At 42.8% G+C, this 15768-nt stretch overlaps 1 protein-coding gene across 6 annotated transcripts in view; it reads right to left on the reverse strand.

Annotated features, from left to right (window-relative positions):
* NTRK2 (neurotrophic receptor tyrosine kinase 2) overlaps window positions 1-15768 on the reverse strand; it is a 388890-nt gene that overhangs the window by 86894 nt on the left and 286228 nt on the right. For all 6 annotated transcript variants that reach the window (XM_070459542.1, XM_070459539.1, XM_070459540.1 and 3 more), the window contains one exon: window positions 10985-11115. In XM_070459542.1, the coding sequence (XP_070315643.1) occupies window positions 10985-11115 (131 nt within the window). The remainder of the gene's footprint in view (window positions 1-10984; window positions 11116-15768) is intronic.

Below are 15768 nucleotides of genomic sequence, written 5' to 3' on the forward strand. Positions count from 1 at the left end.
TTTCCATTCCCCAAAGCAAAAACCTACGAGAAGAGACTCACTCTCAGTGCAAAACTGTGCTTAAAAACTGTGCTTCAGTACTATTTCTGAATTTAAGAAAGGAGATCTCACTATTCATGGGACAAATGTATTTAACAAATCTGGCTTCATCCTATGTATGTGCCCATCCATTTTTACATGTCAAGTTCTTTTGCTAAATTATGATCCAATTCTATTTTAAGAGATTCAGAAAATATGGCGGTAACGAGTTGGGCAAAATCATCTTCTGAATTTGGCACTCGAAGGACAGAATTTTTCTAAGGATGGAGCCACAGCCAGACAGCAATCAGAAGCTGGAAAAATCCTGCTATCAACCTTATTTATAAATTTCATCTCTGTTTTAGCACCATGGCTGATTGTCATTTTACTCAATTAAGGGTGGCTTGGCTAGTTCCCCAAGTCCCTTGGCAATGGACACAGGGTGGCAGCTTCCCTCACTGACAGTCCCTTCCACTTAAGTTTCATTTTGACAGGCGTATTTGCCCCATCATTGAACACTGCTATTTTCTTACTCCTAGCATCTGCTTTGTAGCTTCATTTCATCTTATTCCTGGTGAATTTCCTGGCACTCTAAAGATGCCATCCTTTCTGAAGACATCCTCAAGGGAGAAGACTTATCCAGAGCTTCAGGGAGTTACTGCCTGGTGTTCACATTGATTCAGAGTTGGAAGAGTGGATTAAAATGAAATAAACTCAAGTACAGAACTGAAGTGAAGGTAAAATAGGAGGAAAAAACAAAGGAAGATTAAAATTCTGCTTCCACAGAATATTAAGGCTAATGGGAAGCTAGTAGGAGAAGCCAGAGGACTTATTTGAAATCATTGGTGTGGCTGGATGCTGTGGGACATGACAAATGATTGTGCGTTCAATGTATAGGTGGTTTAGGAGTTGCTGTTGGACTCGTGTCCAACTCTTCGCAGCCTCATGGACTGTAGCATACCAGGCTTCCTGTACTTCACTATCTCCGGAGTTTGCCCAAATTCATATCCATTGAATCAGTGATGCCATCCACCCATCTCATCCTCTGTCACCCTCTGCTTCTTCTGCCTTCAATCTTTCCCAGCATCAGGGTTTTTCCCAGTGACACAAGGTAAAATGAAGACCATATCCTTTTTAACATGCTGACCTTATGGCCTGGCATGCTGTGGTTCATGGAGTCACAAAGAGTCAGACAGGACTGAGTGACTGAAATGAACTGAACTGAACTGATACATTTTAGAGAGCACAGAAACAGTTACAGTGAAAGATTAAAAAAAGAGATTATTATGGCAAAACCTTATTATGTGCTATGCATACCACTGTGCTTAAAGCACAAAAGCCAATGAGTAAACTCTCCTATGAGGCAACCAATATCTGTGAGAATTGTTGTCAACGTGCCTAAGTGTTTCTGGGTCAATATCTGTTTCTAACTGAGACTGTTTACTCTTCTGATATCTTCCAGATCTGCACTGTCCAAAATGGTAGCCAACAGCTACATGTGGTCAGTGATGATCTGAAATATTGCTGGTCCAAACTGAGATGTGCTCCTGCAAGTGAAAAATACAGATTTCAGATTTTGAAAACTTAGTATGCGTAAAATATCTCACTAATATTTTTAGATTAACAGTATGTTGAAATGAAAATATTTTAGGTAGGTTGAGTTAAATAAAATACATTAATAAAATTAGTTTCATCTGCATATTTATACTTTTTAATGTGCAGACTAGGAAATTTTAAAACACAAACAGTTTGCGATTTGCTTTTGTGACTCACATTGTACTTCTACTGGACAGATCCATTCTATAAAATCTACCTTAGTAGGCTGTTAATGGGTCAGTCTGCTTTGGGGGAATATAATGCTAAACTGAAATAGCGTTAAGACAGACACCCTCCTCATAAGGTTCCTTACAGGCAAAGGTTACTCAAGTATTTAGAAGGAGATCGTGAAGGACAGGGAAGCCTGGCATGCTGCAATCCATGGGTCACAAAGAGTTGGACACAAATGAGCAACTGAACAACAACAGTAGCCACAAGCCTATATGATTCTTCTAACTTGTAGGCTTATCTCTGAAGAAAAGTAGATGAAGCTTCTAACCAATTCTTACAAAAGTGAAAATTTGAGGAGTATATTTTAATAAATTCAGAGATAGAAAGAGCTTGATAGGAATAAAATCTTAGAAACTAAGAAGAGGGTAGTAACTGCCCCCTAACATTCCTAGAAATGTAAAAGCTAATTAGATGACTGAATAAAAACAATAATGATCATACACACACACACAGATAGTGCTCACTGTACTAGAAACCAACACTCTGTGTATATCAACTCAATGGTATGTAACCGGCCCTTGCAAGGATTTTAAATATATACCAAGTGGCCATCTCAAATACAAGATTCATAGCCAGGGTGTTGATTGCTGCTATGTTTATTTTCACAACCATGCTCTCATGGTTCCAATTCTAACAAGTCAGACCTCTAATGGGAATCATGAGGTTAATTTCTAATTCACATACTTTAAGTACTTGTAGAATTTGGGGAATAAAATTGATGGTTTGTGTGGCATATTATATCAAGTTGCATATTACAAATGCTAATCTTTGAAAGACAGGAAACTAATTCACAGCAACTATCATATTAGAGAAATATTGACTCAAAAGAAAGAATCAGAAGTTGGCCTCCGATATGGACAATTGCAAGATACTCACAGGCTTTAAGTACACCAGCATTCAATTGACTGAGATAATTCCACTAGATAGAAAAGAGCTGGTGGGTCACTGTGGACCTTGATTCGACTCTGAGTTGGGCTGTCATGTTAAAGTCAATTAAAAAGTAGCCCGTCTACCACAATGCATATTTTCCAGAGATGCGGCGGAGGAGTAAAATGAATACCCCAGCTATGTTTGGTATCAGATGAGTCCTCATTAGAGTGGAATGTACTGCTTGGTTTCAGCATTTCTGAAAAGATGTATGTAAACTGGAGAAAAGCCAAGACAAAAAAGGGTTAAGGAGACAAATGAACAAGACAAAAAACAGATCTCCCATCAAAGGTTAAAAGTTGAAGTTACTGGGGAAGGGACATTGATGGAGCAACTTAATAACTGGGGCCCAAGTGACTTCAGTACAAGAGGGATTCTGACACGGGAAATGTTAATGTGTGAGCACATGTGAGTGTGCACACATACACACACAGACACACGAGCACATATACACGCACACACTCACCAAGAAAGAATGCACTTCCATTACAAGAAGATAGAGATCTATTAAGCGATGTCCAGACAATAAGATGATTAAGCCTTTTAGCAAGTCACATTAAAAGTTTTACAATTTGTTACCAGAAACTTAGAAAGATGTAATTGATAGTATTTTCTGCAACATTATATTCTGTTAAGGAATATAAACTGTCTTTTAAGGGCAACACTGACAAATATTCTCTTAACTACATTAATCTTGTCATCAATTTCTATTTGTGGGAAAGGAATTTCACATACTAAAGTAAATTAAAATGAGGAGAGGGTCACAGGAAGAGGGAGGAATGGGTGAGAGACTTCACAAATAACCAAAATGTGAGAACAGAAGGATGACTCTTCTTAAAAATTAAAACGAGAAAGGAAAGAAGAAAGACAGGAAGGAGGAAAGGAAGGAAGGAAGAGAAGAAGGGAGAAAGAAACTAGCCATCTGGTTTAGAAATAAACTTGTGTGGGTAAGTACTTGAATTGAACTCTTGACACTCTTTCTTATCTATAGACTGTTTCCCTGTTCCAGGTTATGGAAAGCAGTTCTTTTCAAGCTCTTCTGCTGCCCTTACAAATATTTTAAGACCACTGGCTTTTGTTGCTTCTGGCCTATAAGTGGTCTCATCTGTATCCCGTAACCACACTGGATGCTTGGACTGCAGGCAGGTGCTTGACAGGAACACTGAGTGGAATAACTGGACACAAGGAATTTCCTGCTGAAGGAGTCTGAAGGTGAGTTATAGAGGCCACGGGAGCAGCAGCAGGCTGGAGGCAGCAGCCCAGGCCAGGGAGCAGAGAGCGGGGAGACAGCTGTGCCACGCCAGCAGGGAAGCCTGCAGGCGAGACCTAGTGCCTCCTGCAAGGATAACGAAGGGACTGCCCTAAGGGCCAGCTCAGACCCTCGTGAGCTTCTAGATCCCAACTGTTCTACTCACAGTGAGGTCCTGCAAGTCCTATTTGAGTTGGTCATCTTTCAGTTTTTCCTGTCAGATCTCCTTTCCCTGTCTTCTGACTTAGCAGCTCTAACATTCCTTCAGGGAACAAACGCCTCCCTACATTTGGTCAACATGTGTGAGGAGAGCTGACCTCATCTTCCATTTGCAGGGATAGGCATGCGACCCAGGCCTGGATAATCAGAACATTCTATTCCCTTGGCTGGAGGGCCTGGTGAAACAACTCAAGATAAACCAATAGAAGTTGGCCCTTTGACTTGTACATAATTGTTGGGAAAGAGGAGCTCTCTATTGGGTTGTGAGGATGGCTGCATGTCAACCCAGAGCAGTTGTTGCTGAATCTTTACCATAGTATGCGGAGAACCTGCCCAAGAATGCAGTCAGCATAGAAGAAAGCAGAGCCGAGAGACGGTGAGAGAGAAAGAGAGAGAGGGAGGGAATTGCTGATGCCGTGGAGCTAGCTATGCCTGAAGCTAGGGCACCTACAGCAAGGTTTTCCAGTAGTTTGGGCAAATAAATTCCCTTTTCTGCTTAAACCAGCTTGAGTTGGGTTTCCAATGAACATTATACTGCTCTTATTATCAAAGCTGATTGAGTTATTTTGCTTGCATCCCTTCACGAGGCCAAAGCACTCACTCTGGAATTTTCTTTATTTCCACCTATTCCCTTGAATTGCATTTCTACTTGGGAAAACAAGAAAATCTCTCTTATCATCATACGCAATTGAGCAAAACTACCCACTCCTCTGTATTACCTCATACATCATGTTGGATTTCCTCAGTTTGGTTTATAGGGCATGTGTAGGATTCAGTACATGAAAATATAATGCACAGTGAGCCTGGGGCTGATGTGGAGGTCAGAGTTTTAGTCCTTGGTCTGACATTAAGAGATCTTGTTTAAGTTATGTGACTTTGGATTGCTCATTTATCTTCTCTGAGCCCCTCTTCTGTTTACTCAATGGCAAAAAAGTATGAGTTAAACTAAAGAATTTCAATAATAGCTCTACATTTCTGCATAGTGATTCAGTTATTTCTAAAATGATTTCTCATTAGATTACATCATATATACACATACATATACATATACTATAGTTAGTTAGTTGAGTTAGCACAGTCGTGTCTGACTCTTTGCGACCCCGTGGACTGTAGCCCACCAGGCTCCTCTGTCCATGGGATTCTCCAGGCAAGAATGCTGGAGTGGATTGCCTTTGCCTTCTCCAGAGGATCTTCCCAACCCAGGGATCGAACCCAGGTCTCCCGCATTGCAGGCAGACGCTTTAACTTCTGAGCCACCAGGGAAGCCCATACTATACACACATACAAATAGCTGATCAAATCATTTCCCTACTTGGAAGTGCCAACTGCCAACTCTTTACTTTTTCTAAAGTCCATCCATCCATCCAGCAAGCATTTATTACCTGCTACTACATACTAGGCAATGTGTTAAAAAGCATGATTCCTACCCTCAAGAATATGCCACTCTACTGGAGAAGATAGACACATGTTGTTGATTAAATATACCCACAAATACATGTACTGATTAACAGCCTTAACAAGCACTCTTAAGGACAAGTACAGATGCCATAATAACATGGAACTGGGAGGTCTGACCTAGACCAGGGAGAAGCAAGGGGAAGTCTCCTTGAAGGGGTAACTTGAGATGAGAGCTGATGGGTGAGGGGAGCTGCATGGCTCCTATGTTGGGCTGGGCCCCCCAGGCAAGGGCATGGCCATGGTGTGTTAGATGCTACATGAGCTGGCTCCTGGTAACGTGCCACAGAGTGCATCAGTCAACTTTGCCAAAACCCTTGCATCATTTCCTCTGCTGTTAACAAGCAAATATTTAGCAATATGAAAAGAAAAAGCCCTTCATTAGATACTAAAGAAAGTGCCTGCTGAGCTCAGATATCACTATTTCGTGCCAAGTCTTCTTGTGCAGCGAATCTATGACTCGTTTTAACTCACACCTCAAGGAAGTCACTCGACTTCTCTGGATTTGTCATTTATAAAACACGAGACGTGGGTTATAGATATGATTCCTAAGGCCTCTCTTGTGTTCAGCACTTTATGCTTCTAGGAATACACCTGAGTTAGTAGAGAGGGGGAAGAGAGGCCATGGATTCTACAAAGCCCACTTGTGGCTATATTTAAAAAAATGAAAATTAGTGCACATTCACAGCACAAGGAAATGTTGTAGGAATTGTAGCTATTGAAAACCAAATTGGATGGAGCCAGAAATAGTTAATGCATCCACAGCTAATGCAGAGAAACCGCAATGAAGTGTTTCCTTAGCAATTGAGTTACTTAAAGATAAAGGAACTTATTTTGATCAAAGACCGGTTTCTATGCATCTCATTTTCTCTATGGGTTCTCCAGGTGTCTTTCAGTGGGAAGGCACAAATCCATTTCACTAAGAAACAAAGGTCATCCAAAAATATCAAGAAAAAGGGCAATCCGACTGGGTCCAAACAAGCAGATACTCTAATGGGAGAGGCTGGCTCAGGCCCTGAACCCTTGAGGGGCTTGCACAGGCCTAGGCTAACTCCCATCTTAAACTGACTTCTGCGGATCCCTCAAGCTCTTTAGTCATTTGGAACAAGCAGCGTCAAAATTTACAGGAACCTGACATCTGTCAGTCTGAATGCAAAACCTTGGATTTCAAACCAGTCAGCTCCTTCTAGAGAAGGAAAGAGGACAATAGCTGCTATTTCTTAGCATGCATAATCAATGCTGCAGGGGTTGCTAGGCAACGGGCAGGAAGACTGTCAAACATCCCTGGGTGCCTCCAATGGAAGAGGAGCACCCCAGCAGCCACTCCTCAGAGGTGACAGGCTAGGGAGGCCCTGGAGGCCACGTTCAGCTCCTTTTTTAAAAAATTCCTTTATTGTGGTCAGGAAGGCACCATAGACATTTTCCTCCCAGACTTATCAGATAGTCTTTGAAAACACATACAATTGGCCCACATGCCTAAAAATGAGCAGGTCAGGCTGGCAAGAGGCAGCTCCACGAAATGTCCATGTGTTATTCTGATCCCATTCATCCCAGGGCCCAAGAAAAACCGGACTTGTTTCTTGCGTGGCTGTAGCCTCTGGATCTCAGACAGTTAAAATGGGCCCCCGCCTCGCCAAAGCTTGAAATCATTGTGGCAGAGGTAAGCAAAGCCTCTGATTTCCACAAAAGGCCACATTGGAGGTCAGGGAGATGAGATTTCTTTGGTGTGTGCAACCTTGAGGTTGAAATGACTTTTTAAGCTGTAGGTATTTTGTTCTCACTACTTGAGACAAAGGGACAAATTTTCTTTGTTTTCTTTTTCAGCAGTTTTGATTAAAGAGCAAACACTCATTGTGGGTTGTTAATCTGCAAACAATTATTTGGCAAAGCTAGGAGGTTCATGGGGACTGGGGCCTGGGTCTGGGTTGAACATGGGGTGAGGATTTAAAGAAGCCTCACCAACAGTAGTGAGGGGAAGAATGCTGTGGGCAGGACCACACTGGCTGAACATTGCTGACACCTGCTAATCCTTCGTCTTTACGAGATTGAGCTCTGAAATCCTGTTTAGCATGCGTTTGGAAGGAAAAGTGGTGTCTGAGCTAAAGGTGCCTTGGGTTTAGCTGTGTAGCACTGGCTCCGTAAGGACACTGCAAGAAGCACAGAGGAGCAAGCACAGAATCAGAAATAACAGGAACGTGACAGGCGATACCTGCTGAGAAATTTTGAGTCTATTTCTATCAAGCTGAGGGCCTCCCACGTGGCACTAATGGTAAAGAGCCCACCTGCCAATGCAGGAGGCATAAGAGCTGTGGGTTCGATTCCTGGGCTGGGAAGATCCCCTGGAGGAGGGCATGGCAACCCACTCCAGTATTCTCCCTAGAGAATCCCATGGACAGAGGAGCCTGGCAGGCTACAGTCCGTGGGATCGCAAAGAGTCGGATACGACTGAAGCAGCTGGGCACACACTACCACACTGAGGCCTCTCAGCTATCCCTACACTATCCTCTAGGCTTCCCTCATCTCCTACGATTTTCTCACATTCAAAGATTCCACCTTGTGACCTCATGAAGTGAACAGATCCCTGGATGGCCTCCAAACATCAGTGGGAAACACGGCCCAGACCTTGGCCCCAGGGTCCCCACTGTTCTTGTTTATGACACATGCGAGATTGGGGTTACATGTTCCCAGAATGTCTTGCAGCTCTATCCTTGTGTCAGGCTCTGAATCTCCAAAAATAGAGGCACCTTTTGGTCCCATTTTTCCAAAGGGGGAAAAAAAAGATAACAGCAGAAGAAAGCGAAGACTGCAGATATAACACTGCCAAATGTTCTGAACATTTTGTGCTTTAAAAAACTAACAAACTTTTTGAGTAAATGAAAGAAAAGAGGAAGCCATGTCAGCAGCAGGAATTAAACATCCTCAGGGTCCCAGGATTCTCCTTTTACCCCGCTCACCCCACCTGACCTTGATTCTCTCCCTCATCTCCCTTCCCCTCTTCTCTCCTCTGTATCACGACCCCCTCCCTTTGCCTATCTTAGCAAGATGATGTTTATTTCATAGATATTACATTTCTCATCCCTAGAAAGGCCTGTCCTTTATTCACCCCCAAAGTATAGCTTTTTAGGAGCCTTTCCTGAGAGTTTAAGTGTATCTGAGAAACTCGGCTTAGTTACTTTTGATGGCAAGGAAAGCAGTGCATGGTGTTTCATTAGGATGAACTGTAACAGAAACTGTGTTTAGTCTGCAGGTTTGGAAAGTTCAAGAATCATTTTATTTCTCTCCTCGGTTACCCATTATACATATTCTGAAGTATTTTAAGGCTAAGTACAACAGTAATGGAATACATATCTCTTTTAAAAAATGAAACATTCCTCAGTACCATTTTTCTAGATTCCCTTATATATGCATCAGTATACAATATTTTTCTCCTTTAGACTTATTTCACTCTGTATAATAGGATGAACTGAGGTTCATCCACCTCAGTTCAATTTGCAGGGCAGGTAGAGAGAAAAGACATAGAAAACAGACTTGTGGACACTATGAGGGAAGGAGAGGGTGAGACAGCTTCAGAGAGTAGCTCTGGAGCATATACAGCACCATATGCAAAATAGATAACTGGTGGTAAGTTGCGCATAACACAGGGAACTCAGCTCAGCGCACTGCGGCCATCTAGAGGGGTGGATGGGGTGGGGATGGGAGAAGGGTTCCCTAGGGAGGGGACATATATTACTTAAGGCAGGTTCACATAGACATACGGCAGAAACCAGCACAACTTTGTAAAGCAATTATCCTCCAACTAAAGATGACTGAAAGTTAAAGCATTAAAAGACCAGAAAAATGAACAAATAAAACACATCCATCAACTCACAAAGAAAGTTGTCCTGGTTATACTGAGGAAATAAATGCCATTTGTACAAATACTTTGTGTTTGGCCAAACAAATAAAAACCAAAACTCAGTCATCTTATGTTAGGTCACGAAGTTACATTTTATTACCTGAGCCACGTACTTATTCATTTGGCCCTTAATTCATTTTATAAATATATGCCTCTCTTAAGGGTTTTATGTTAAATTGTACCTTGGTGCTTTTTAAAAACATTTTGACAGTGCATATGTAAAAGATATGCTGAAGTTTTTTGTGCTATTTGTGTTGATCCTTGTGATTTAGAGGGCCCAGTGGAAATTTCAGCCCTTTCAATAATGTTTATCTTATTGAAGATGCTGCTGCTGCTAAGTTGCTTCAGTTGTGTCCGACCCTCTGTGACCCCATAGATGGCAGCCCACCAGGATCCCCCGTCCCTGGGATTCTCCAGCCAAGAACACTGGAGTGGGTTGCCATTTCCTTCTCCAATGCATGAAAGTGAAAAGTGAAAGTGAAATCACTCAGTCGTATTTGACTCTTCGCGACCCCATGGACTGTAGCCACCAGGCTCCTCTGTCCATGAGATTTTCCAGGCAAGAGTACTGGAGTGGGTTGCTGTTTCCTTCTCCATACTGAAGATGAGGTCTCCTTTAAAAAAATTATTGTAATTTAAAATAGATGCATTTATTATTTTATTTTATTTTCCATGCCATGTGGCATGTGTGATCTCAGTTCCCTGACCAGAGATTGAACCTGCATCCTCTGCAGTGGAAGCATGGAGCCTTACAACCACTGGACTGCCAGGGGATTCCTCAGGTCTCCTCTTTAGAGTTTATGGAGAAATGGTTATGACAAAAGACTTTCAGACTTCTGTATTTTAATAAAATCTTGTGTCTCCTAGGGCAGTAAGATCCAACCCCCAGAGACGTTCCCCTTCCAGATGCCATGTCTGGGGCCTTGGAGACATTTGGAAGGGACAAAGTAAGTACAACAAAGTTCTGCGGAACTGAGGCTGAGAGAGGGAAGTGAAGGCCACAGAGTCCTTTCCAGGTCTTCTGAACATGAGACAAGCTCCAGCTGAACTTGGACATGCTCTGAGCAATCTGAGGAGACAGCAAAGTCTCCAAGTTTGGTGGGTTGGATTATGTTTGACCCCACTGACTTCTGTCCAGAGTTCAGTTAACACTGACTGGGGACAGCAGCTCAGAGATATCCACTGCCTACAGGCTGGAAAGATGTTCCTGAGCAGTACCCATCGTCCCTATGCCCCAAACATCCTTCTCACTGTCCATCACTTAAAGGAATTTGGACACATCCACCATGGCACTTTGCTCCTGAAATGGCCACTGCAATAAAATAAAATAAAGGAACACTTCCACACGTGAGTAGTGAGCATGGGTATTGAGACATTCTGGAGTGTTCACTTACCTTCACGGCCACCAAGATCTTGTCCTGCTCAGGACAAAGGTTATAGCATTCCGCGAGGAAAACTTTTCCGAAGGCTCCTTCACCTAGCTCCCTTTTCAAGACAATGTTGTGTCGCTTGATGTGCTGAACAACTGTAAGACAAAGACAGAACGGAAATTGGAATTGAGGCAGCCAGAGCTGAAGGCAAAGGGCAGGAGTCGGCAGGCTGCATCCTGAGCTCACAGACCTAGAGTCTCTCCTCTGCACATAGAAAACTGAAGGGTAAACTCAGCATCCATCCTCAAGGTCCACCCAAAGGGCTTCCAGGCTGTCGGTGGTTTAGGCTTGCTCTCCAGAATGGAATCACTGTTTTTGATAGAACCAAAGGAATCACTTAGTTGTTGGCTGCAAAACATCATTCATGAGCTTTATGGACTAAGAAGGGAAAATTGAGAAGGGGATGGATATGAATGGCAGGTCTCTCACAAGCCAGATGCTTTGCATATATTCGTCAGTTATATCTAGTGGGAAAGGCAGAGAGCTAGCTAGGAAGCCCTAAGCCTTTGTTAAGCCCCTTCAGACTATTGAGGGAGACACGCTTAGAGGGCACGAAAGGAAAATGCAAGATCTGTGCATTGCTGATGAAGGCTGTGTCCTCACCTCACTTTTTGCTTCCTCACACGGTGGGCTCCATGGTTGAGTTTTGGTGACTCCTTCTGTTTAGACCAGAAATGTCTAGCCCATTGTGCTAAAGGCTGGCTTCTTTAGCTCCTTTCTAAGAATGGGTCCTAGCCTTGGCTGTCCAAAGCCAAGAAGAGACATGTACAGAAGCATCAGGGGAAGGGGGACTGTTTATTCCTCTCATCCAGAGCTGAGCTGGCCCATGCCACTCATCCATCACCTTCCTGGAGGAGGCAGGAGGCGGTCCAAAGGTGGTTCTTGGGGAGCCCAGTAGGGCACAGTGAGAGGCAAGTGAATGATTCTCAGGCCAGAGCTGGTGGAGAAGCCCGAAAAGAGACTCTGCAGAGGATAGAGGACTCCACAGTGGGAGCTTGGGCCTCGTCAACCAGCACATCAAGTATTGGATCCCTGAGCCCAGGGCTTCCACTGGGTCACTGCCACAAGGCTTTTCTGAACTTCTCATCCCTGAGTGGCAGACTGCAAAAAGAGACTGTGAGTCCCTCTAGAGCTTGGAGTGTGCAGTCAACAACATTCTCTCATTGGACTCTTAGAAGCATTCTTTCCTACATTTTACATGGGGAAACTGAGTCTGCAGGAATTTCAATGATTGATAGTGTGGGAATGGAGGAGTTGGGAAATCAGGTTTGTCTGAACCCAGAGTCTGTAATTTTTCTTCTACACCAGAAAGTTCTTTTTCAATTGTAAGTTATGCTAAGTGTGATGAGAGAAAGGGAAGTATGTAAGAGAGTAAAAAGTAAAAATAACCTCCCAGCTTCCTTTCCGTTTAGTTCAACGGCCAGTTCAAATTATCAAAAGTTCTAAAGAAAATACAAAGCTTATCTCTACAGTTTTATTAATGATAATAACATGACTACCCATGAAGTCACCATTCCATTAAGAAATAGAACATCACTAGTACTTTTGAAGCACCATTGTATTCTTTCTGGATTGTACCCATTTCCTACTCACCTCCCAAGGATAATCACTACCCTGAATTTTGTGTTAATCATTTCCCTTGTTGATTTGTTACCACTGATATCACCCCAATGAGAGACTGTTGCCTGTTTTGAAGCTAATAAATGGAATCATATTACATGCATCCTTCCCTGTCTGACATCTGTCTCTCAACACTGTTCTTGAGACTGAATATCACTGTGTGTAGTAGTAGTAATTCTTTTGCTTTCACTTTGTAATATTCTGTGGAAGGACTGTACCACCATTTATTTATCCCTGCTAGGTTGATGGATATGATATATACAGTTTCTTCTTAGATACAACTTGATATAAAATGCAAGTGGTGATTAAGGTTTTGCTTTAATAGGATTTCCCCCCTGATAATTCATGCGGTTTGGAGCTATGGCTGCTTCCATGGGCCTCTGGGAACTCAGGGTGATAAAAATCAAAAGGTCTTTTATGAACAACATTATTAATGAATCTAAGAATGTATATTAATTTCTCATGCTCCAGCAGCAATGCCTGAATTTAAGAGGGGAAAGATGTGTTCATTAGGAAGAGTGCCCATATAAAGAGATGATTGTAATTCTTGCAGAGAATTAGCTGCCCTATTTAAATCTAATATTTAACTCCAAGGTTGTCATATGTTCATTGAGAATTAAATTGCCACTTGATTTACTTTACACTCTAACCAGATCTAGGCTAGTATTTAACTTTCTTTTTTTGCATTTGATTTACACTTTTCTTGCCTCCCTCCTCCCCTCTCTCCTTTCTTTCTCCTTCTTTCCCTCCTTTTCCTTTCCTCCCTCTCTCCCCATCCCTCCCCCCCTCTCTTTCTTTCATTCCAAGCAGTAAAAAAAGTTGATGGGAAATAACTTTCTAAAGCCATGATGAGGCCACAATTTCATCATCTTCCAAGCTAAAATTGATGAGACCAGTTTTACCACACTGACCTTGAAGGCAGTAGACATATCTTTTAAGAAATGGGCTATTTTGCATTAATTTGCTTTTCTATGTTTGGGATATAGTAGATTACATGAATGGTGGCCTTTTGCCAATGGACTCCCTCTAAATAGAAGGAATTCCTCTGTTCTAAGACTGGAAGCCATTGACGGGCACAGGTAACAAGTTCTTGTTTGTATTTGCACTTCTGCCAGGGTCTCATAGTGCTCTGCACACAGCTGGTGCTTTCCAAATATTTGTTGGAAAATGTGCCAAGTGATAATAGAAGCAACAGAAAAATACTGTTCAGTTTTATTATTTCAGTTAACTGACAATAATCCTATTGAGTGTGCAGGCATTAAAGCAGCCCAATTCTCCAAGATGTCAGGAGTAGGAAGAACAACTAGCCTGAAGCTATCACATACTTGAGCTAAGAATATTTTCCCATTCTCCTCCAGGAGAGCATTGAAACATATCCCAAACTGCCTCATTGCCTGTTTCCCTCAATCACCAAAGGAAATCCTTGGTACTCTCTTAGACCATCCCTCTTTATCCAGCCTCAAACTGCTAAATTGCTCATAAGTGCCTCAAGCAGAGCCAATGCTAACCCCTTCACCTCCCTCACAAGTCCTTCCATCAGTTCTTCTGGGCAAAATGCCGATCATCCAGTAGGCCCCTGTATCCTAAAGCTCTCCTTAAACTTCTCTTTACCTCCTCAGCTCCAATAAAACTGTGGCTTTGCTGAGGATGGGCTTCTCTGATGGCTCAGCAGTAAAGAATATGCCTGCCAATGCAGGAGATGCAGGTCAGGAAGATTTGATCCCTGGGTCAGGAAGATCCCCTAGAGAAGGAAATGACTGCCCACTCAGGTATTCTTGCCTGGGAAATCCCATGGATAGAGGAGACCAGTAGGCTACAGTTCCACAGGGTCCCAAAAGAATCAGATACAAAATGACTTAGCAACTAAAACACCACCACTGCGAGGTGCCCGAGGACACCCATGGCGTCCCCCTCCAGCCCTCTCGAATGAAAGCCATCCACACCCTTCACTCCCAGGTATGTCAAGGCCTTTGTGCATGATGTCTGACCATGACCCAATCCCCCCCGCCCCACCACACCATCTCCTGCTAGAGCCCCAACCAGTTGAAAGCATCTGTTTTAGGGAGCCATCAGTCTGTACCATGTTGGGCCCCTTACTATGACATCTTGGCTACCCCACTCACTCACTGAGCTCCTTGCTCACATTTTCCCTCTCTACCTCCTGATACCAGCATTCTAAGAGCCCAAGTCACAGAGGGGTGAAGTATTAACAGTTTGCCCAAGTTGTACAAACACTCAGCTGCCATTTGTCTTGTGTCTTTCAGCAATGCAGCTAAGAGGAAAGGCATTGGGAAGTTTGGTTTGGCTGTTTGCATGGCATTTAGTGGACTTTTTCTTGGGAGTAAGACTTTATTTTTTTAAATTTTATGTTATCATTATTATTATTTGGTGCGGGGCAAGCTGCACTCATGTAGGATCTTAGTTCCCTGGCTGGGGATCGAACTTGAAGTGTGGAGTCCTAACCATTGGACCACCAGGGAAGTCGTGAGACTTTCTTAATGAAAAAAGCAATGCCCTGGTTTCTATTCTAGACAATCTCACTGTGGACAGGCGCTTTGAATAACACTGCCTTGAAGGGCCCCAGGAACATTTGGGTTCATTTTATACAAAGTATCCTTGGCCAAGTGAGTCTAAGTGAAAGTCACTTAGCTATGCCTGACTCTGCAACGCTATGGACTGTAGCCCACCAGGCTCCTCTGTCCATGGAATCTTTAGGCAAGATTACTGGAGTGGGTAGCTGTTCCCTTCTCCAGGGGGTCTTCCCAGGCCAAGGATTGAACCCAGGTCTCCTGCACTGCAGGCGGATTCTTTACCGTCTGAGCCACCAGGCAAGCCCAAAGATTCCATGATAAATAGGCTATCGGGTAAAAGCATGTTAAAATTTTTTACGTTCTTTATTTCTTAGGTCAGTCAAAGCTCTGCTTTTAACTTTGGAGGCTCCAGTAAAACCACCTCAAACCCAATATGAATAACTAACAAAAATAGATAAATGAAAAGCCCAGACTCTACCATAAATCGCTTCTTAGATTTGAAGGAAAAAAACTCAAGACAATGGTTGATTTCTTTACATAAACTTTTTATAAAAAGTACCTTTTTAAAATTCACCTTGCCAAAGATAGGAGTACCCA

This window comes from Odocoileus virginianus, chromosome 31, assembly GCF_023699985.2.
Source record: "Odocoileus virginianus isolate 20LAN1187 ecotype Illinois chromosome 31, Ovbor_1.2, whole genome shotgun sequence".
Lineage (NCBI taxonomy): Eukaryota > Metazoa > Chordata > Mammalia > Artiodactyla > Cervidae > Odocoileus > Odocoileus virginianus.